Source organism: Etheostoma cragini, chromosome 22, assembly GCF_013103735.1.
Source record: "Etheostoma cragini isolate CJK2018 chromosome 22, CSU_Ecrag_1.0, whole genome shotgun sequence".
Taxonomy (NCBI): Eukaryota; Metazoa; Chordata; class Actinopteri; order Perciformes; family Percidae; genus Etheostoma; species Etheostoma cragini.
In genome coordinates, this window is record NC_048428.1 from 21,333,735 (window position 1) to 21,355,305 (window position 21,571).

At 44.4% G+C, this 21,571-nt stretch overlaps 2 protein-coding genes across 3 annotated transcripts in view; both read right to left on the bottom strand.

Annotated features, from left to right (window-relative positions):
* Positions 1 to 5,516, bottom strand: part of LOC117938277 (disco-interacting protein 2 homolog C-like) — a gene marked incomplete at its 5' end in the record, with an annotated part of 67,270 nt that extends 61,754 nt beyond the window's left edge. Inside the window, 3 exon segments of the mRNA XM_034862800.1 lie at positions 4,976 to 5,371; positions 5,374 to 5,470; positions 5,472 to 5,516. Coding sequence (XP_034718691.1) covers positions 4,976 to 5,371; positions 5,374 to 5,470; positions 5,472 to 5,516 — 538 coding nt within the window.
* Positions 5,517 to 7,510: 1,994 nt separating this feature from the next.
* Positions 7,511 to 20,493, bottom strand: LOC117938020. 2 transcript variants are annotated; one of them, XM_034862339.1, is made up of 18 exons: positions 20,439 to 20,493; positions 18,344 to 18,542; positions 14,372 to 17,411; positions 13,592 to 13,733; positions 13,283 to 13,423; positions 13,124 to 13,172; positions 12,684 to 12,820; positions 12,409 to 12,512; positions 12,116 to 12,226; positions 11,663 to 11,917; positions 11,417 to 11,487; positions 11,073 to 11,258; positions 10,257 to 10,326; positions 10,006 to 10,134; positions 9,774 to 9,844; positions 9,452 to 9,521; positions 8,749 to 8,906; positions 7,511 to 8,717 (listed from the first exon to the last, which is right to left on the bottom strand). In XM_034862339.1, exons 3-17 carry the CDS (start codon positions 17,399 to 17,401, stop codon positions 8,760 to 8,762), a joined length of 4,713 nt encoding a protein of 1,570 aa, XP_034718230.1. In that variant the 5' UTR covers positions 17,402 to 17,411; positions 18,344 to 18,542; positions 20,439 to 20,493; the 3' UTR covers positions 7,511 to 8,717; positions 8,749 to 8,759. The 2 variants fall into 2 exon arrangements, with proteins under 2 accessions (XP_034718230.1, XP_034718231.1); XM_034862340.1 differs by having other exon boundaries at positions 7,511 to 8,906; positions 11,073 to 11,263; positions 11,422 to 11,487.
* Positions 20,494 to 21,571: the final 1,078 nt, after the last annotated feature.

A 21,571-nucleotide genomic window follows, 5' to 3' on the forward strand; every position in this document is an offset into this window, starting at 1 on the left:
TTATGCCCCTGTATTTTAACATAGGGGGGTGTATACTTATGCCCCCTGTATTTTAACATAGGGGGGTGTAGACTTATGTCCTCTGTATTTTAAGAAAGAACATTTATTTATACATTATTCATTAGCAAAGAAAACTGCTGTCCTTAAAAAGTTGGATTTTGAATTATGGCATTTCTAAATTATGTTTTTTTACTCCTTTGTTTAATCAACTATAGCATGGGTGTATGAACTTATGCAAGCCACTGTATGCCGTTAAGAGCACGCCAAACCTCTAGGTGGCAGTGTGACGAGAAGCTCAAGCCCACGTTAGCCAATCAGAATCCCGAAAAAGAGCAACAACAGCAACGAATCACTTCCTCTCTCATGTCTTCCTCGGCTGCTTAAAACGTAAACTTTGTCTCGGTTTACACGCAAACGTGCAACTCAAGATTTCAAAAATCTCCACTCAGGCCGGAGATTTAACAAAGACGCGTCTTCAGAGGCGAATTCTCTGTTTGCGTGTTAACGAAGGCCACAAAATAATAACCATGGACGTGTTAACACACCCTTTGTTTCTCCTGGTCAGAAAAACCACACACACACACACACACACACACACACACACAAACACACACAATGCCTCAGCATGGCTTGAAAAAAAGAAGCCACTCCACTGGCTCCAAAAATACTCGTTTTCTATAGACGTCTATGAGAAAATGAGCCTTCTTCTCTCTTGATTTATTACCTCAGTAAACGACTTTATGGCCTCAATCGCTAGTTTCAAGTCTTCTCCAATGCAGCATGACGTTCATGTTGTGAATGATGGTCCCTTTTATTTTAAAACAGACCATACAGCTGGGGGGAGGCTTTAGGGGCGTGGCTAAAAGCTGACCTGTCAATCAGGACAGAGGTTTAGCAATGCTGTCTTTACACGTCGTCAAAACTTTCAAAAGGGTTGAAAATCAGCGGCTTTCCCTTTCTTTAGCGTTTAGCGTAGCGGCGTTGAAACCAATAAACAACACTTACTCAGCCGCGTCATCCTCACCAGCTCAGCTTTTGTCCAAATATGGTCACGTTTGGCTCAAAAATACCAAGATGGCGACAGCCAAAATGCAAAAGCCCGGCTTTAAAACTGCAGTTTCCAAACCAACGGGTGATGTCTGACGCTACGTCCGTTCTGTTTACAGTCAACGTGCACAACCAGAAAAACTCTAGAGCAGTGATGGCCAAATGAAGCTTCATGAACCAGTGTCTTTATTTTCTGAGCCCACTAGATGGCGCTCTAGGTTTTAAGAGAAAGGCCAGAGGCCTTGCAGTTGAGTGCATTCTCAACACTTTGTGGAACAGAAAGCGCCATCTGCTGGTCTCTGACAATAAATACACTGGTTCATGAGGCTTCATTTGGCCATCTCTACTCTGGAGGACATTAAACACAGCACAGGGCACTACAGCCTCCTAATGCAAGACTTTAACGAGTACTTTAAGGTCTGGTGGACATCTCAGCACTGGGGTTTGACAGCTACTGAACCACCAGGGTCTGTTAAAGAGTCCGAAAGCTCCCAGCTTCTCTCCCGCTATCATCCAACGAGTCCATTCAGTTCCCCGTTTGTCCCATCTACAAGTCACTCTTAATAATGGCGCTAAGCTAAATGCTCCGAAAACGCCGGCGACCAGCGCCTTAATGCCCGGAGGTCACGGTAATACGGCGGAGATGATGTGATTTCGGCGACACTAAGCGAGCGAGCGGGAGAGAGGCTTATCTGCCAGAGCTCAGCTGATTGCTGACTTTATCTAATAAACAGGTGGAGTGTCGGCTCGTCTCGTCTCAAAGACGACGAATAAAAAGTTCCAACCCGTCGTCTGACAGGAAATTGTTGCCTGGGGTTCATTTCTCTGCATTTCAATGCCGGTCCTCAGACACTCTCAGCCTCGTTAAACACAGAGGTCTGTGAGGATTGAGAACCTTGTTCTCAGAACTAAACAGGGTGAAGCAGCTTTCAGTTTCTATGCTCCCCATATCTGGAATAAACTCCCAGAAACCTGTAGATCCGCTGCTACTCTCAGTTCTTTTAAATAAAGGCTGAAGACCTTCCTTTTTGATGCTGCCTTTCTTTAAATTAATGCTCATTTCTTTCTTATGCTGCACTGTAACTTTTATTCTGGTGTTTTATGTGTCCTAATGTTTCTATTTTGTTTTCAACTGTATATTCATGTGTCTTATTGATTTTTAATGCTTATGACTTTTAACTGTTTGTACTTGTGTTTTATCTGTTTTAATGATTTTGTGTAAAGCACTTTGAATTGCCCTGTTGCTGAAATGTGCTATACAAATAAAGCTGCCTTGCCTTGCCTGCCTTGCCTTGTTAATGTTGGAGAATTTGGTTTTTCTTCCCTGCCAGATGTCTTGTTTGTTGAATTACGGGATGCTTCCTCTTATCAGTTGATTGTACTAGTGCTGAAGTGTTTATATAAGTCAACATTAGGGATGTACCGATGGCCGGTACACAACGTAGACGATAACAATTACCGTTTTCATTCAAAATATCCTCATTATCGCGGTGTGGAAACCCTGGATTTAATTATTCCCAGCTTCATCCGGGTACCTGAAGTAGCCGCCAACGTGCGTTTCCTGGTGTTGGGGGGGGGAACGAGTCAGAAAATGTCAGGATGTGATTCAGATTTTTAGGCTCATGATTCGATTCAATATCGATTCTCGATTCAAAAACTATTCACAGTATTAAATGTAGTTAATTTTCCCCTGTATCTATGTATGTATGTATGTATGTACAGGTATGTGTGTACTTACACACATGTACATACATATGTATATGTACGTGTATAAGAATGTATGTATGTACAGGTATGTGTGTACATACGTATGTATGTATGTACTGTATGTATATATATATATATATATGTGTGTACTGTATGTACGTGCAAATGTATATATGACTATACAATACATATAGAAGAGTCTGGTAAAATTCACTTTTACTGTAAAACCGTGAAAAAAACAACACTTATGTTATTTCACGCGATATTACGAGATCCAAAATTTAAGACGATATCTAGTCTCATGTAGTGATGCCGATATTATATCGATGTATTGATGTTGATATAAAGATGCCTCAACTACTGCACACCATGCTCTTATTTTGTAATGACCACACACACACACAAACCAAGACACAGTCAAACACTCTCTGACACACACACACACACACACACACCTGTCAGGCTTCATCCCACTGTGGTCCACCAAGAGCCCTGCCAGTCCTACACACACACAAACCTGGATGTTTGGAGTGTTTTACTCTGTCTGACGTCCGGCCGGGACGTTTCCACTTCCTCCCGCCGCTTCCATCATTAATGACATCTGCTAGCAGCAGGTTCTGCTCTGATAAACACTCTCGGCTGGATTAGGAGCTCCACTAGGCCTGCAGCTGCCACAGTTATACCTCTCTGTGTGTGTGTGTGTGTGTGTGTGTGTGTGTGTGTGTGTGTGTGTGTGTGTGTGTGTGTGTGTCTGTGTGTGTGTGTGTCACTGCAGCGAGAGGAAATAAAAGCCTTCGTAAACAACGAGGCTGATCAGAAGGAAAAGGGACAGTTTGATGTGTCGAGGTGTGACTGCTTCAGGGGGATCTTCAAAGACTCGTGCTGATGTTTTTGGGGGGTTGAAGGCACACAGAACCCCGATTGTCTCTACGTGTAAATGTAACCCCCTTTTTTTTCATGCTAAATTATTCAACATTCGCCCCAGAATGTACACCCTGAAAGTGCATCTGTTCTCCGTTATCCTGGAGACACGGACTGTGTGTTCAGCTGCACGTCGCTGCAGGTGAGGCAGCTTTCACTGCAGACCTGACAGAAGTGACAGATGAGAGAAGCTGATTCTACGTCCCCGTCAAACCCTTCAACCTCAACGTAATGAACCCCGGTTTGCTGCGACAGATCGAAGTTACACACATCTCGGTGTACAATGAATACAGCACACGTGAATCCACAATAGGTGGACATTTCAGGCAACAGGGTGGCTCACATCCAGCATGGATCTAGGTTTTCTCCCTCACTACGTAGGCCTCCTGCGAGCCTGTATGAATAAAATATGCCATCTCCGTTATATAAGGCAGAAATGTTCATATCTGAGATATAGGAGAAGAAAAACAGCCGGCTGGATTGCTGTGATTGAAATTCAATGGCCCACAGAAAGAGAGAGAGTTTGTATCTGTGTGTATGGAAAGAGAGGAGAGGAAAAAGGGTGAGGGGGAGGGGGGGGGGGGGGGGGGGGGGGGGGGGGGGGGGAATATTCCAAAGTATCCTCCTTATTATTTTTGCAGGCCCAAAACCACAGAGGCAAGAGGCTGAGATCACAGGCATCAAAAGCCAAACTGCCCCTCTGTGTTGCGCTGTCACGCAGCGTTGCATCGCAATGCTATTGTGCCCCCCCCCCACAGACACAAACACACACACACACACACACACACACACACAGTCAGACAAACACACGCAAGCACAAGCACACACACATACAGTCACACACGCACGGACACACACAGGTAAGCTGATTGTGTCAACATCTCAAGGTCAAACAACGGGTTGGTTTTCACACCCGAAACGGGCACCCGGTCGTGTGTGTGTGTGTGGGTGTGTGTGCGCGCGCGCGCGTATGTGCGTGTGTTTTTTAAACGGTACCGCCGCGGAGACAAAGAGCAGCGGCCGAATCCCGCAGTGTTCCCGCTCTGCCCTCATCCTTTCCCGGATGCACGGAGCTAGCCAGGCCGGTCCCTGGCTGACCAGCATCTGGATGGGAGGAGCGGGAGGACAACGGGAGGAGGAAGAGGAGGGGGCCGCAGGAATGAACGGTTAGATTCCGTTAGTAGGTGGACTCCCGGTGTGGAGGGTGATGGTGGTGATGGTGGTGGTGGTGGTGGTGGTGAGATAACGGGATAACGAGGGGAAATAGGAGGGGGAATGAAAAAAAAAAATCATGTCTTACCCTCTGACAGCTCCAGCTCCAGCTCCGCGAGCCGGGCTCGGATCTCCAACGGTATCGGCGACGCCTCGCGGTCCGCCATTCGGCTTGTTCCGTAAAAAAACAACACCTCCCCGGTTCGACTGCTGCCGCCTTCGCCGCCGCCTTCGCCGCTGCCGCAGCTGCCGCTGCTGCTTCTACCGTAACCCCGTAATGCCTCCTCCTTCGCTGGGAGAGGGAGAGCTTCTCCTCGGCGGCCCCTCCTCGGCGGAAGGCGCGGAAAGACTGCGAGGCGTCGAGGGAGAACAAAGAGAGAAGAATCAAATCTGGGTCTCGTTTTTTTAACGGGGGCCCGCCATGGCGCCCGGCTCCTCGAATCGGTAAAGATCCCGGTTGCTCGGTCGGCTCTCTGCGCTGCTTGTTGCGGTGGTTGTGATGACGGTGGTGGTGGTGGTGGTGGTGGTAGTGATGAGGAGGAGGAGGAGGAGGAGGCTCGTGCAGCCGTTTGCAGCTTCTTGCCGCTGGTGTCACGTGACTCTACGGAGGAAGGAGGCGGTGGCGGCCATCACCGGCAGGGGGCGCCGCCGCCGCGAGCGACCACACCTACAATCAGCAGCGACGGTGTAGTTTTCCACCTGAAACACTACGAACGACATACTCTGTATTCATTTGACTGAAGATTTAATTATTTTTTTATTATCTCAAGTATTCCCCCAAACAGTTAGTTTAAGTATCTTTAAATAATGCATTTAAAAATACAAATTTAGGGCGCCAGGATGGCTCAGTCCTCGATGCAGGGGGCGCGGGTTCGACTCCGCCCTGCGGCCCTTTGCTGCATGTCACCCCCCCCCCCCCCCCCCCCCCCCCCCCCCTCTCACCTCATGTCCTTAGCTGTCCTGTCAAAAAATAAAGCCCGAAAATGACCCAAAAAATCTTATTATACAAAATTAAAAAATGCTTCAGTAGCCTATCAATTTTGCTTCTTTAAAAATGTAAGTTTTTTTTTTAATCATTTACTCGGTTAATTTTATTAAATTAATATTTTTGGGGATTATTTTTTGCTTTTGTAACAGTTTGGGACAGGGAGTTTAAAAAAAAAAAAAAAAAAGTGTTTTTCTTTGTCGTTTTTAAGTGAGAGCTGCAAAGATTAATCGATTAGTCAATCTACTCGATCAGTAGAAGATTAATTTGTCACAATTCTGTGATTCCGGCTTTTTAATGTGAACATCTTTTAGTTTCTTCTCTCATCTATGACAGTAAACTGAATATCTTTGATTTGTGGACACAACAAACCCATTTTTACAGAGCAAATAACTAATAAATTAATCAAGAAATTAATCTACAGATTAATCAGCCATGAAAATAGTCCCTTGTGTAGTTTCCTTGTTGGACACCTCAGCACACCTCGTACCTAATAGCATTACATCGTTTATTCTTATAAAGGCTTTAAAACACAACTTGTGGCCTTCATCAGCAGATGGAATTTACTTAATTTTTTAATACCTTTTAAATTAGCATCAAGGAATACTTTACCCTCAAAATGCTGAATAAAGAATCCAAAAACGGAGAAGTCTTGATGAACTGAAAGGATCAGGGGCTGCGATTACTTCAATTCTTTGTTCACCGTGGCAGCATGCGAGAAAAACTGAGTTTTCTTCCAGAATTCAAGGTAACAGAATACACAAATGATCATTTTAAAGACGTGAAGTATTCCTTTAAACACAACCTACTGTTGCAAACATTAAAGCCTGCACACAAAGAAAAAAATAGATCTTTTCAAATATGTTCTATATCTATAAATGTTCACAGATGGCGCCAACGTGGACTTTATTTGTCCAACTTCCTGCTGTATGTAGCCAGAAGAAATTATGTCAAAACAGACAGAATGCAACATTTGTGACCCATTTGAATTTGGATGCGAGTCAGACCTGAACACAGCAGATTGATCTTAGCTCTCAAAGCCAAACACGGTCTGCACGGATGTATTAATTAAGCAGGTTGGATCAGTGACGTCCTCCTGTGTTACAGTCGCCATCTTCTCCATTGCTCTGGCCTTTAAATGTGATCCTTCTTTATTCAACATCTGCATGTGGAAATTTAACAACAGAACAATGTGATTAATATTAAAAGGTCAAGTAGCCTTTTAATTAGGTCCAGTATGATGGGCCGAGCCTAATGTGGCAGTGACACATGCGTGATCATCGTTTTGTCCCTCTAACGGAGTATTTCATTAGTATTACTCATCCCATTCATTAGGCCTATAGCCTTCCAGGAATCAAATCAGCCTGGTTAACAAGTGCCGGGGCCACATGATGGAGAAGTTCTGTTCTAATGGGACTCCTCTGCCATCTGCTGGTTATAAGACAGAACCACAAGCAAGGGTGTGGAGAAGAGACATTGGTGTGTGTGTGTGTGTGTGTGTGTGAGACACTGCAGCACAAGTTGTTGTGAAAGATGTTAGAGCTTAAATGAAGAAAAACAGCATTGGTCTGGTGAAGACTAGCTTGGATTAATCAGACTGATTAGCTTTGAATCAACACATATAAAAACACAAACTAATCATTTTAACTTGAAAGGCACTTTAATATTTGTTCAGTAATATGTACATCTGTACAGACAAAGTAACATGTGCCACAACTACGCCTGCTCTTTCTCCAGGACAACTGTTTTACATTTAAAATTGTATATTTTAAACAAAGGACCATTGGAATCAGTGCAGTTCCAGATGTTGGTGCTGAAACGACGCTGGTTTACAGACACCGGGTACCTGCTCCACCCAGCCAGAAGCTCCGTGGGACGACCTGAACCGAGCCCACCTGTGTCCCAAAACACTGGACGCTGTGACACGGCGGTACGCTTAACACAGGCGGGACTAAAGATTTAACACACAAAACACACTCATATCCAGCGTAAATAAAAATAGGACATAAATTAAATTCTAAAATGAAATTAAAAAGTCGTGCAGAGATACGGTGGAAATATTCAGTGCTTTTTTAAGTTCAATTTGATTCCAAGATCAAATCAAGACCGGTCTGATCCCACCAGAACTCACTAATACACACTGGAACCTGGTTCATTACATCTCACCAACGTCTGCAAAAAGGAAACAAACCTGGTGACTAGTATTAATATTTAATGAGACTGCATCATGTGTGCCCACAGCGGCCCTGTGGACTAAAGAATAACACAGATGTATGAAAAATAATAAACTCATGGTGGAACATCCTGTACAGAGAACACACACACACACACACACACACACAGACAGACACACACACACACACAGACAGACACACACACACACACACACAGACAGGCACACACACACACACACACACACACACACACACACACACACACGGCAGGAAAAGAAGAGCCATCAGCAAAACAAGACCAAATCAAAACCCGGCTCTGAAACTCATCTGAACTACAAACCAAGAAATAAAACTAAAAACGTAAAGTTGCAGATCAACATTTACAGATTATGTCCAGCTTTCGCTCTAAAAACTAAAAAATGGGCATAAACGTCCTGAGAGGTTGGCGACCTGAGACCCACAGGAGCTCGTCCTGTCTTGAACCAGAGCCAGCAGTCCCACCCCCCCCTGATCCAGACCTAACTGTAGTTGATTTAAAGGCAGTTTGGTGGTTAATGCAGCATCTTCCTGCACTGAGTGATGCCACTCTGTACACACAGATCATTACTCACAGAACACGTGCAGCAGGTTTGCGTGATAAGACACAGTACGATGATTTCAGCTTATATCACCCACAAGACAAAGGAATTGTCTTCCCCCCCCACCCAATACGATTACTGTGGCAACCCATCTGGTTTGGATGCCGGGCCCGGGAAACTTGGGACCTGCACTGCCTCTGTAGGGGCGAGGTCAGCGGGAGGCACCGGCTCATTGGACGATACTCTCTGGCAGATCTGGGCGTAGCTCGGCCTCTTGGACTCCTGGCCAATCAGAGAACAAGATGCTGTCAGAGGCTCTCGCACCTTTGCTTTCCTGCACATGAACGGCTTTCAAACACAGTGCTCGTCAAACAGATCTGACATCTGATATCTATTAACATCTAATGATCTTTTCTAGTATTAAACTATCCTCTCTATCAACACACCGGGGTCAGAGAAGACTTTTACTTATCATCCACTGACCTTTTGATTATTTTTGGCTTCAAGCTACAAAACCAACAAGGCACATGCTTGTAAATTTCACAGGATATCAGCTGTTATTTCATATTTGTCCTATTTCTATGCTCATAAAGAATCTTACATAAGGTCAGAGGTCAAAATGTAATATACAGTAAATCTGATTATTAATATTAAATGACGTACTGGAATCCTTTCTTGGATTCAGTTCAACTCCAAGGTGTTTAAAAACACACTGATTATACTACAGTACAAACTGAAATACACACTAATCTGAAATCCGCTATTCCTGCAGAGTAGATCTCAAGTGAAAATAGAAGAAACAATTCAACACCATAAACAGGTCTTACTGCGACTTGTTCCTGTGTAAGCTGAGCTGGTTGGGCCTCGCCGGTCGTCTCCGCACGCTCCGTCACATTCCTGCAGAGACGAGCAGAACACACTCACTACACACACAGCTCCGAGCAGGCTGGCCCCGTGACAACCGGGAAACTGATAAAAGTCATGAAATATGATGCGGGCGAGGCGAGCAAAAGAAGAACAACACATCAAAGAAGCTTGTGCTGTGGATGTGGTCGTGGTGAGTAAGAGAAGGTAAAAATAGGAGCAGCCAGATGCAGAGTCTAATGCGGAGGCAAATCATCGTCACGCTGCTGTCTCCGAGTTACTTACTGCTCTTCGATTGGTTGGGGCTCTTGAGACCTTGCTGGGACCGATTCACCGCTGCTGGTTTTCACTGGAATCTGAATGACAGGAAACAAGAGAGAGACCAATGTCCTGGGCTCACACAGTCTGGGTTTAAAACTACAAGATGAGACTCTGTTGCAGAGTCATAAGGTGTGTGTGTGTGTGTGTGTGTGTGTGTGTGTGTGTGAGTGAGTCAGACAAAAAGAGACTTGGTCACCTTGACGTTGCCGTTAGCAGCATGTACCGTTGCCATGGCAATCTTAGCCGGAGGAAGAGGAGGGAAGCTCGTCAGGCCGAGCTCAGGAGGAGGAGACGGTTGACGAGGAGGCGTTTGACTTTGTGCTGTCTACACAGACACAGACACACACAGACACACACACACACACACACACACACACACACACACAGTCAGTACACAACAAAGTGAACTTTGCAAACACATACATGTGCTGCTCTCTAGCTCCTTACATGAGTGTTTCCTGCAGATTTGTCCCAGGACCTCGGGTTCTCTCTCCTCCTCTGGCTGAAGTTTCCTCTCCTTCAGAGACACAGCGGAGCAGTGGTGTAACAGCAGCTCAGAGTCCAAGCTGATTTATACTTCTGCATTAAAGGGTCACTTGACACACTGTGTCCTTAAACGTGTGTGTAGTAGGCAGAGAGCTACATGTGTGCACCTTAAAAGAACGGTCATGATGTATAGGTGCTGCCTCTCAGAGCAAACCTTCTTCACTGTCATTAACAGTGAATTTAACCTGGTAGCGCTCTTATAGCTTGGTGCCTCTACCGTTCCCCCCATTATTTTCTTGTCCATTTGTAGGATCAATTTTTGCTTATTTTCTAGCTAAATCTTGTTGGTTCCACACTGTTTGGTCCCGTTCAAATAAAAATGTTAAATTCTGTTGCTTTGCCCGCTTGGTTTGGTTCATTTGGGCTGGTGTTGAACCTTTGGTGCAGGCCTCTGTTCCAGCAACAGACTTTGTCAAAGTAGATTTAGCTTTTTCACCCCGTTACTACTGATTCACCACAGTGTCGTATGAGGTCCAATCAACCGAACTACAGGGATGAAATCAAACTATGTCCATTAACAGCATGTGATAGTAATATGATCCCTCACTTGTCCTGATAGTGGCAGGATAATATGACTGAATTAAAAAATAATAGCTACAACAGGTTATCACAGCACTTGGACAATAACAAGTCACTTGTTAGAAGGACCTACGGTAATTGTAATGTGAGTATCAGACTTTAAGCCATACTTGAGACTTTGGGTTGAGGTTTGGTTACCTTCCCCGATCAGAAGTGGACTCGACCCGTCCACCTCTGCTCGGACGGCGCAGGTTGCCCCGCGACCGGCCTCGCCCCGGCCTCGACAGAGAAGAGGAGCCCTCCACTGGCGCTTGCTCTGATGACTGTGAGGAATCATTCAGATTGGACTGCCAACGGTCAGAATTCGACCACCTTGAGCCTCTCCTGGAAGTAATTAATCATGAATCCCAGTGACAGCGTATTTACACCAACCCAAGATTGACATAACAAGTCATTACAAGTATGATGACTCACAGCTAATAAATGGAACTTGCGTAACAGGTTTATTTCTTGTAACAGTTACTAATTTGTGGATTATCTACCTCATCCTGTGTGCGTTATGAGGTTTGAAGTTGGAGAATCCACTCATGAAGTCATTCATCATGGTTTGATGCTGCGGATGAAAGACAACTGCTAAATTAGCCAACACGTTCAATTAACCATGACCAGCAACAGTGTCTCCTAAACTGAGTTAAACAACAAGGATTATTGTTCCTCTGTCCAAGGTCGATGCAATAATAAAGCCTACAACTTCGTGTCATACAATTTCCACATAGAAACGGACTCACATCAGCACATTCTTGGTATCCCCCCGCTGCCCACACGTCATTGGTGAAATCATACAGCTGCTGGGTGGGGCAGGGCTGCTGGTAGTTGCCGGGGGGGAAATAGGAGCCGTAAGGATTGCCGCACTGGTCCAGCTGAGGGGGTCGGTAGCCATTTTTTGGAGCAAAGGAAGTGACTGCCATGGTTTTGGCTTTTATCCTCACCATGATCGGCTTTCCCTTAAACTCTCGAACCTCTTCTCGGAGGTACTTGTAGGCCTGATGACGTGCACAGAGACATAAACGCCATTTTCTGAGTGTTTTCAAAAATCATACAAACTACACTGTTTAACAGTCTTCCCGTTGCACTGTAGTCTGTTCTCATGAAAATGTCTAAACCACCACCAACTACTAACAAAAGCATCACTTTAGTGATTCAAAAGTAATAAGATCACAATGTTTTTGGCTGTTTGTTACCTGTTGTGCGTCGGTTTCCGATTTGAAAGTGATGAACCAGTTATCGTTGCTCACAAACTCACAGCTCAGGAACTCTGGAATGTTTTCCCCGTCAAAGAGAGCCTCCACCTCCTGCACGACAACAGTAATATCAAACAAACCAGAGCGGTCAAATTCACACTTTCCCTTTATAAAACCCCTGCGTTTAACTAGCTTTATTAATAGGACATCTGCTGACCGTGACAAAAGCGCCATGACACTCATCTAGATCTATAAACAAATGCAGCGGTTTCTTTAGGAGGAGAGGTTCTTGCCTCCTTGGGTGTGGTGTCGGGGATCTCACGCAGGATGACGACACATCGACTCTGACTGGGCCGGACCTTCTGTCCACAAGGAGCCACCTGGACCAGCGGCAGCGCTGCCAGCCAATGAGAGAAGAGAATGTTTCAGGACAACAGTAACCTACATTTATCAGTCTAAACATTATAAATATTTTTTGAGTTGTTTGATGCTGGGATTATATCATTAAAATCATCAAATGTTCACCCTGAATAAAACCTCAATCAAAAATGCAGAAATAAACACTCACATTTCAAAATGTCGGAGATGAGGTCCAGGTCCATGCTGATCCTCTTGATCTTGTCGAGGCTGGCCAGAGTTGCTATGGGAACATACTGGTCGCTGTCCATCTGAGAGTTAAGGTACAGGTCGTTGCCAAGGTGCTCCCTGTGGAGGGACAGGAGAGCTTGTAAAAACATTATCTATTGAGGAACGTTTGGAGAGACATCCAGCGGTTAGGACGTATCGCACGTGTGGAGAGAGAGAGAGAGACAGAGAGACAGACAGACAGACAGACACACAGACACACACACACACACAATTGTGCAAAATGACAGCTAGAATACTAAACATCATACCAAACCCAATCTGCTATTTGTACAGTTCTATAAGGCATTGACATGTTGTGGCGTACAATAACCACAGTCAGTGATTCTATCAGTGATTTCTAAAGAAGTGGGGACTTGTTACCTGGTCAGGCAGGACTCCAAAACTGTCCTCAGCTCTTCTCTAGTCTCATCTGAAATCAAAGTCATGACCACAAAGTCAATGCTTTAAAAGCAACACCGACTCAAGTTCATTTAATTGTGGTGAAACATAAAAAAAAGATAACTTAAACTGGACTGCTACCTGTGATAGGTGGGTCAACGGGCTCTCCATTAACTATTGAAGCTTCGGCAGACGGCGCCTGGTACTCTGGTGTGTTGGGATCTGCTTCAACAACAGCCTCAGCCGGGCCCATGTTCTCCTGCTGGAAGTCTGACCCATATCCCACAAATCAACCACGAGGCATCTCACCACCAAGCCATAACCAATATGTGCTTTGCAGACAGATCTATTCTTTCAATTCAACAAGTTGTTTTTGTGTTGCTCAAAACAAAATTAACTCTTCATCAGAAAATAAATCTGAGGTGCAGTCCCTAAGTAACTCCAGCCTACCTTCCTGATTGGTCGGATCGCTGGGGAATTGCAGCCATGGCTCATGAGCCGGCAGGTAGGCGGGGCCAGGGACGTCCAAGTTGAAGTTGTGATTAGTCCATACCTCAGCGTTAGGGTTAAGGCTTGGAGCAGCAACAGGTTCCTGAAACAAAACAACAAAAAACACAGTTTTTACAAAATGTATCTAATATGAAAATTTAAGTCAGCTTATTATAAAAACACAAGTTATTTTGAAAGAATAAATTGATATAAACAGTAGCAGATAAGATATCAGATACTAGCTTGTGTGTTCAGGTGTTTTACATCAAGAATGGACAGAAGACGTTCTCTAGCATCTTTCATTGAATCAGATTCTGCAATAGTGCAGAAGAAAACATCTTAAAGATTCATACTCATATGTAAATCAGCTGATTCCACTTCATACTTCATCCTCCTGTTACATTTCATCTACAACAGACCCTCTGAATCTGAGTTAACTTACCTTTGTTATATCAACGCTGTTATTATATAGGTATGTGTACTTGCAATATAACACATTTCATTGTTCTATCTAAATTATACAAAACTGACTGTGTAACAAGGCCGCCTGTTTGAACAATGAACACTCGTTATGTAACATATTTATAAAAAGGAGTATTAAAGACTCTGCTGCCCAGCCAAGTCTTACTTTCCCTGAAAGAATCACATCAAAAGAAATATTGTTTTTACTTTCAGGCATGAGACATTAAACTGAATTCTTTCACTGAACCCAACTGTCTCACAAGTTAAGCGAACACTTACAGAGTGAGTGCAATCTGAGTGCCAGTCCCACACACAGCGTCCCTGAGGCATCACTGTGCTGTAGGGGTAAGCTCCCAGCAGAGCCATAGAAGGCTGGAGCTCCGAGACCAGGGCCGGGATCTGCTCTACGTCAGCACCCGGGTGGCTCTCTCCCTGGCTGGGCTCAGCAACAAACCCGCCCTGAGCCCACCCCCCACAGCTATCCTCCAGACCCAGTTTGATCCAGGGGTGGGGATAGAGGAGGCAGACAGAGGAGTCTGCATCCTCACCCAGCAGCTCAGACACCATCTCCCTCATCCCTCCTTCCCTCTCCCCCTCCTCGGCAGTAGCAGGAGGTTCATGTCCTAGGAAGTGAATCTCGTATGACGGAGTTGAGGCGTAAACATCAACCTGTGCTGGGTCCACAGGGATCATGTCCTCATGGCAGTCCAAAACCGAGGCTTTGTCATCCAGACAGCTGAAGTTATGAGGAATCACAAAAGAGTCATCACAAATGCCGGTACCGATCTCGACGCCTTGGGGTGGCGTGCCCGTAGCAGAAATAGTTTCTGGAAGAATATCACTGTCAAGCGCAGACATCTCCCCCTGTAAGATGTGAATCTGTATCCCATTGATCTCCACTAATTGATTTTCATTTGATGAATGTCCAGCTTGAGGTAAACATTTAGCAGTGTAATTTGGCAGGCCGATGTCATCGTTAGGGTTCATAGAGTCAGAGGAATCACTGGAGCTTAATACCACCGGGGGTTGAGATGCTGTTTGAGGCGGTTCTATTGTATCTGCAGATTCATGCTTGACTGGGGAATCAATCTGAGTCCCCTGTGCAGCTGTTGGGTTTTTTCCTTCCTCACATGCATGAATAAATACTTTCTCTGGTGGATTGGCCTCCAGTTGGATTTGTCTGCATTCACTCTCAGCAGATTTAGCTTCAGTTTCTGGACAACAACGATGCTTGCCTTCCACAGGAGGCGTGCACGGAGATGAGGAAGACGGAGGTGGAGTGAAGGAAGCAGTAAGAGAAAGCTCACTTTCAGCAGTAGGAGGCTGTGTGAGAGGACCGAGACTTTGATCTTCCAGGCCATGAAGAGTGATGCTTGCATTTACAGCCGTCCTTGTATCTAGGTGATCGGTGATTTGAGCCGATTCAGGTAACAAATCTGTAACATCCCCTCTTTCAAAAGGTTTGCTGTTCTGACAGACTTCTGGTTCTTTGACTGCCAGTCTGTTATCTCCACTCATAAAGGCATCCTGAAGAGGCTCTTCCGGCGTCACGGCACCTTGAGTTTTCACATCAAAACTGTCACGCTGTTTGTCACAGTCATCTCCAAGGTCCAACTCAGGTGGTCCTACAACATCTTGACTAGGAGGCTTACTGCTGCTCAATTTAAATGTTGCATTGTTTGAATTTACATCTAATTTGTCAGATAATATGAAGTCACAGTGGTGAAATGTGGTTTTAAAGTCCGAGAGAGGAGTAATGTCTGTGTGGCAGGAGAAGGCCGACAGTTCAATGGGAGGTGACAACACAGCTAAGATGGAGGAAACTGAGGACAGCTCAGTGGGAGTCTTATCTGCTGTGCTGGTGTAACCGACATCACCTTCCTCACTGTGGCCTCTGCAGATACTAACAGGAATAGCTTCCGTCTGTTGCGAGGATTTATCCATCTCAAACTGTCCTCCAGACAGGGGAAAGACGACCTCATCCCCTTGCAGCGGTTTCAGCTTTGAAGAACTGGAGCTGGAAGTCTCACTTTTATTTTCCTCCTCAACACATGTGCTTTTATTTGCATGTGACGTCATCAACATGTAATCCATGGATTCATGTGTGTCCTTAGCAGAGGTCTGGCAGTCCAGATCTTTAAACCGAGTCCCGTTTGGTGTTGATGCCTGCATATCCTTGCTGTTTATTTGAACGCTGGACAGGGCTAGCGGGTCAGACGAAGGGTCAGCCTGCTTTACTACAGGATGAGGTAAGGAGGTCTCCTCTGCTGAGAGTGAACTCTCTGGGTGTGTCTGTGACAGGATGGTGGAAGACTGATGACTCAAAGCTGGTTCCTCATCATGCAACTGGCTGGTTGTTTCAGATTCTGTGACATATTCCTGGTCACAAACTGTGGATGCCTGTGTGTGTGATTGGCTGGAGGCCAGAGACTCCACTACGCTGGGCAGAGCAGCTGTTTCTGCTTCAGCTGTGTGCAGCAAGTGTGTTGCTTCAGCTGTCTGGAATTGGCTGTGGACGAGGTCATATTCAAGGTCTCCGGCATCGATAGAACATATGCTGTAAAAGCCGCGGGTCCTTGTTTCAAAACCTTGACCCAGCGTTGTTGTGACGACACAGACTTCCTCACCTTCTTCCTCGTTGTGCTCAGCTTCGGGGCAATCCCACTGTGTCTCCAGACACTCGCTGTCCAGGGGCAGTGGCCGCAGGTTATCAGACACCTCGCTCCTTGTGACGTTGCCCTGGCAGTTAGCAGAGGGTAATCTGGCGGGAGATGACCAACATTTTTTCGGCGTGTGCCCGTCTGGGAGCTTATTGAACCATAAAGCCCTGAGTGTGGCATTCTCCACAATCTTCTGTTTGGCTGGACTCCGTGTGGGCACCTCCATATACGGGGCCGGGCCACAGCTGGGCATGCCAGTATGGGTCATGCCTTCCTCAGTCTCCGTGTTTGTATGTATATTTGTGCTGGTTGTGATAATTATAGCCCCCTTCTCTTCGTGAGTGCTGGCTGCTTTATGATCTCTCTCACTCCGTGTGGTGCTGTCCCCGCTGGTCACGGCCACCTCGGTCCAAACTTTGTTGCCCAGTTCTGGTGGTCTTTCCTCATCTTCTGCAAGTTTTCTCTGGGCCAGTCCGTCTGCCACACGTTTTTCCTCTTCGTCCAAGCACACATGCTGAGCTACAGCCACAGCGTGTTGCCTGACCTGGTCTGTCACGTCATTCAGCCCATCGTGGAGCGGGGGCTGTAACAGACTGCTCCTCTCGCTCTGCAAGCCGGGGTTGAGCTCTTTACTAAAGCAGCACCCCATCTTCTCCGGCCTAAAGTGGGAATAAAACACAAGACTGCTATGGCCACATACACTGAGAGCCTACACAACACGAGACTAAATCATGAGCCGCTCCTCACGATGGCTCAGCCACATGCAGAAAGAAAAAAGACCCTCTACTCCCCCTTGCTTCGCCCCTTCCCCTTCCCTCCTCATTTCCCACTCCCCTGCCCAGAATAGCAAATGTGAAGGAGCTCACATGTCCCTGCCACTCAACAGTAGGCTGCACACCACTTTGTGTGTGTGTGTGTGTGTGTGTGTGTGTGTGTGTGAGCCCTAGTTAGGCGACAGTTTGAGAGGGGTCAGCACATGGCCCAGCGGCCACCAATCACAGAGAAGTAATGCAGCAGTGTGGACTCCTCCCTCTGACACCCCCCCTTCTTCTTCTTCTTCTTTCCTCCCGTCCCATGCGTTCACTTGTCTTTCCCTCCCACTGATACCTTTATCTATAAAACGTCTATTTTGCTCTCACTACTTTAGCTTACACCCTCACAACCTCTTCCCTGCCTCCCCTCACAGGACCACTAGGCCATGGGAAATGCCAAGAGTCTTAATGGTCAATTGCATTTTTTTTTGTATTATACATTTAATAACAATTACTTTGGAATATTGTTATTTCCGTCTACTCTTTACATACATCTATCCTATGTTTGTCCATCCTGAAACAGGGATCCCTTCGCTGTTGTTGTTTTATGACTTTTTGTTTGTTTTTCTGTTTCTGTTGTGCAATTTCGGATTGTATAAATAAAACTGACTCAACTTTTACGAACAAAATGTGATTTCCAGATCTAGATCTGACAGCGATGTTGATTCTATATGAGTTTATGTATCTGGCAATGGGTAGTTCTGTCAATTTAGAGAAGTACTTTACTTTCCATAAATACTACAGGATTGTCCATGTAGCGAGGGTTAATATTGCAGTACCTGGTAGAAGACGTAGTATCCTGGACCCAGCGCTCCGTGCGTTAACGGCACCTGTAGATCAGCTGGATTCAGTGGATTCTGGTCTGACGTCATGTGAATCCGGCTTGAGGGCAACTCAACGGGACGAGTGCTGGCGCTGTCGGTGGTCACCACGGCGACTGGCAGGGGGACCAGTGGAGAGAAGGAGTCACAACACCAGCTGGCGTAATGGAAACACAGCAACAACTAGACAAGTCAATAAGGACTTCAACTGGTGATTACTGCACCCTTAATTGCTGTAAAGTAAATAATAGAGTTATGATCAATGTCATTGATGTGTTGGGCACTAGATATCACTAATGACTTATTTTAGTACTCATTATAATTAAACAGTCAATGTTTGACTATATAAAAGTCCTAACTTCAGACTGATCCAAATCACAACTTACCAGAAAATTCTGGCATCAACTATTTTACTTAGTTTAACCGACAGCTGACAAATCTAAAATAAACTAATAAAGAAACTAATGAACTCAAAAAGCTCACATTGGTCAAACTTTACCCAGTTAATGATTGGTATTTGAGCTTGTTTGTAAAATTTTAAAAGGATTGAATAACATTTCAAAAGAAATTATCAATTGAATATTTCTGTTGATCAACAAACTCATTCAACTCATTCAACAAACTCATTCAACTCATTCAACTCATTCAACAAACTCATGAAACGTATTAGTTTCATTACAATTTCAACAATACACCCATTCTAAGAATAAATCATTTCAAAATAGAGCACCACAATTTATTTCTCATAACTTGGAACCAAAACCATTAACTAGTCAATTAATCAATTAACACAAGGCAGTTAATAGTTTACTTATCTGAAATTACTTTAACTCCAGCTCTTAAATGTGAATAACGTTAGTTGCTTTATTCTTACAATTTATCTAGTTTTGAACTGTTGGTTGGACAGAAAAAACTATTTTGAAGTAAAATGCTCTAGGTCTGATTTGCATAGCTAAAGAGAAATGTAAACATTGGATAAAGACGATTTCACAACGTTTGTCAACTTTTTGTTGACATGTTAGAGTCTTAGCTTGGTTTTTACAGAGGGAATTTAGGATATCTATTTGTGTTGCTCCAGAAATACTCTCACCAGCTAGCTTGCTATACAAAAAAAAATCAATTTTCGCGACCACAAAAACAAAAAAATTGTGTTTTTGAATGTAGCATTAGTTGTCTCCCTCAGCTAGCCAACTGCTAACAGTTAGCTAAAATTAGCATAAAACTTAAATAACAGAAGCCATGAATAGCCAGCTAACCTGACGTTAATGGGGAAGGTTGCTGGGGGCGAGGGGGAGTATGAATTTATCTTAATTGTTAGCCTGTCAACAACTTTAATGTCGGATAAACAGATGTTAACGGCCAAACGCCATCTGGTTAACAAACTTGACGAGCTTGGTTGACTCTTTCCATAACAAAACCACCGAAAGACATTTGAAATATAGTTTTGTGTAAGTTCAACTGGTCTCTTTAATAACTATTCATATAAGGTTAGCTAGCTCAAAAGAAAACTATAACTGATGTCAACGTTAGCTAGCTAGCTAGGTCTGGTTTGATTTAACGTTGACGTTAGCTAGCTAGCTAGCGTTACCTTTCAGCTCCCCTGTCAGTTACCGTCTTCTCGGCAGGCAAACTGAATTAACCTTGACCGTTAGCATTACCGTCAGTTGGCGAGAAAACACCTCCAATAAACACTTCTGCGAATGTAGCTAGCCAAGTCAAGTTAACGGAGTTGTTAAATTCGTATTTTCCGGAATTTAAACGGCATATCAGGCGAAAAGCAGCAGCTTCTAATCATGCTAACCGCTAGCTAGCCAACGTTCGCAAATCAAACAATAACAACAACGTTAAAAGATGCTAACGGTTGGGTTGCGGCTAGCTGAAGCTAATTATTGTGCTAGCTTATTAAAACGGGTAGCTCATAACAAACAATCTGATTGGTTCATCGAAATCCTTTGGCACAAGTATCACTCCGCGGCCGAGTGAGGAAAAAACGTGAGCTTTTGCCTAAATAACTCAACTTTTTGTTGTAAATAAGCGTGATTGAGGAACTCACCTGTCCTCCTGCTGCGTTGAAGTCGAGCTTGATTTTTGGCTTTTCTCGCGGTGTGTTTGCGGGACTCTCTCCTCGTTCGCTTTCATGAAAAACCGCCCGTTGACGTTGTTGTTTTTTTTCGATCGCACGCACACTCTGTGGTTGCCATAGAAACTGTACAATTGTTTCAATACAATCTGAATATTAGTATTTTAAATTACAGGTGTTTTTACCACCGGATTTTAGAAATACTGAAGTCATCAGGCTACGAACGCCACTCCCAAAAATTACAGGGACTTTGACAGGAACACTAAAAAATAATTTGTTAAAATTTATAACAGTTTATTTATTCATTTTTTAACAATTAACTGTTAACTGCTTAAAAAAAACAAAAACATATCCACTACCTGGAATAAATGTCGGGGGAGTGGTGAAAACTCAATTTATCAATTTTTGTTGACCTAAACGTAGTCAAACGTAAACATGTCTACAAAAATACATAAAACCATCTCATTAAATACCCACCAAGTGTTAGCCACGTGTTTTTAAAATCACCAATTGACGATTATTTGAATTATTTTGATGACCTGCTAGGCTGTAGATCACCACCCTCAGTTTTAAGAGAGATTAAAAAGTTTAAAATATTAATTTAAAACGTCATATAACAACATATAAAGCTTATAAAACTGCCATAATGTGAGGCTACTTTTTACCGTAACATCCCTAAAACCCGCAAAGTCAAATTTATAATATGCCCCCCCCCCCCCAGCACACACATCCTCATTAACAAGATACAACTTTAATGAGAAAAGAAATTAAAGTAGCCTATATGTAGCTGATTGGCTCCACTCACATCATTCATAAAAAATAACATTTTCACATAAATGTTTTCCTAATTTCGTATTTCCCTGTGTCTTATTAGGAATTACTTCCCAAGTCTCAGGATTCAACCCACTCCCAAAGAGGCAAATGTCGGAGTGACGTGTGCACAATTAGGAGTTTCTCCTCTGAGGAGCTGGAGTGCTTTTAACTCTCTTGTGAAGAAGATGATGAGTGAGGAAGATGAAGATGGAGCTGAAGGGGCTCCTGGGACTAAGAGTTCATTCAGTACAGTGTCAGTGGAGTTCTGTGGAGAGGAGGAATCCCCCCCCCCC

Bases quoted from the DNA above. Each gene is read 5' to 3' on its own strand.
- LOC117938020 (XM_034862340.1), bottom strand. From the start codon at position 17,401: ATGGGGTGCTGCTTTAGTAAAGAGCTCAACCCCGGCTTGCAGAGCGAG. The intron at 12,513-12,683 runs GTGAGTGTTTAT...ATTGGCTGGCAG, and splicing joins CATCTCCGACATTTTGAAAT to CGCTGCCGCTGGTCCAGGTG. The intron at 11,264-11,421 runs ATGAGGTAGATA...TGATTAATTACT, and splicing joins AACCTCATAACGCACACAGG to TCCAGGAGAGGCTCAAGGTG.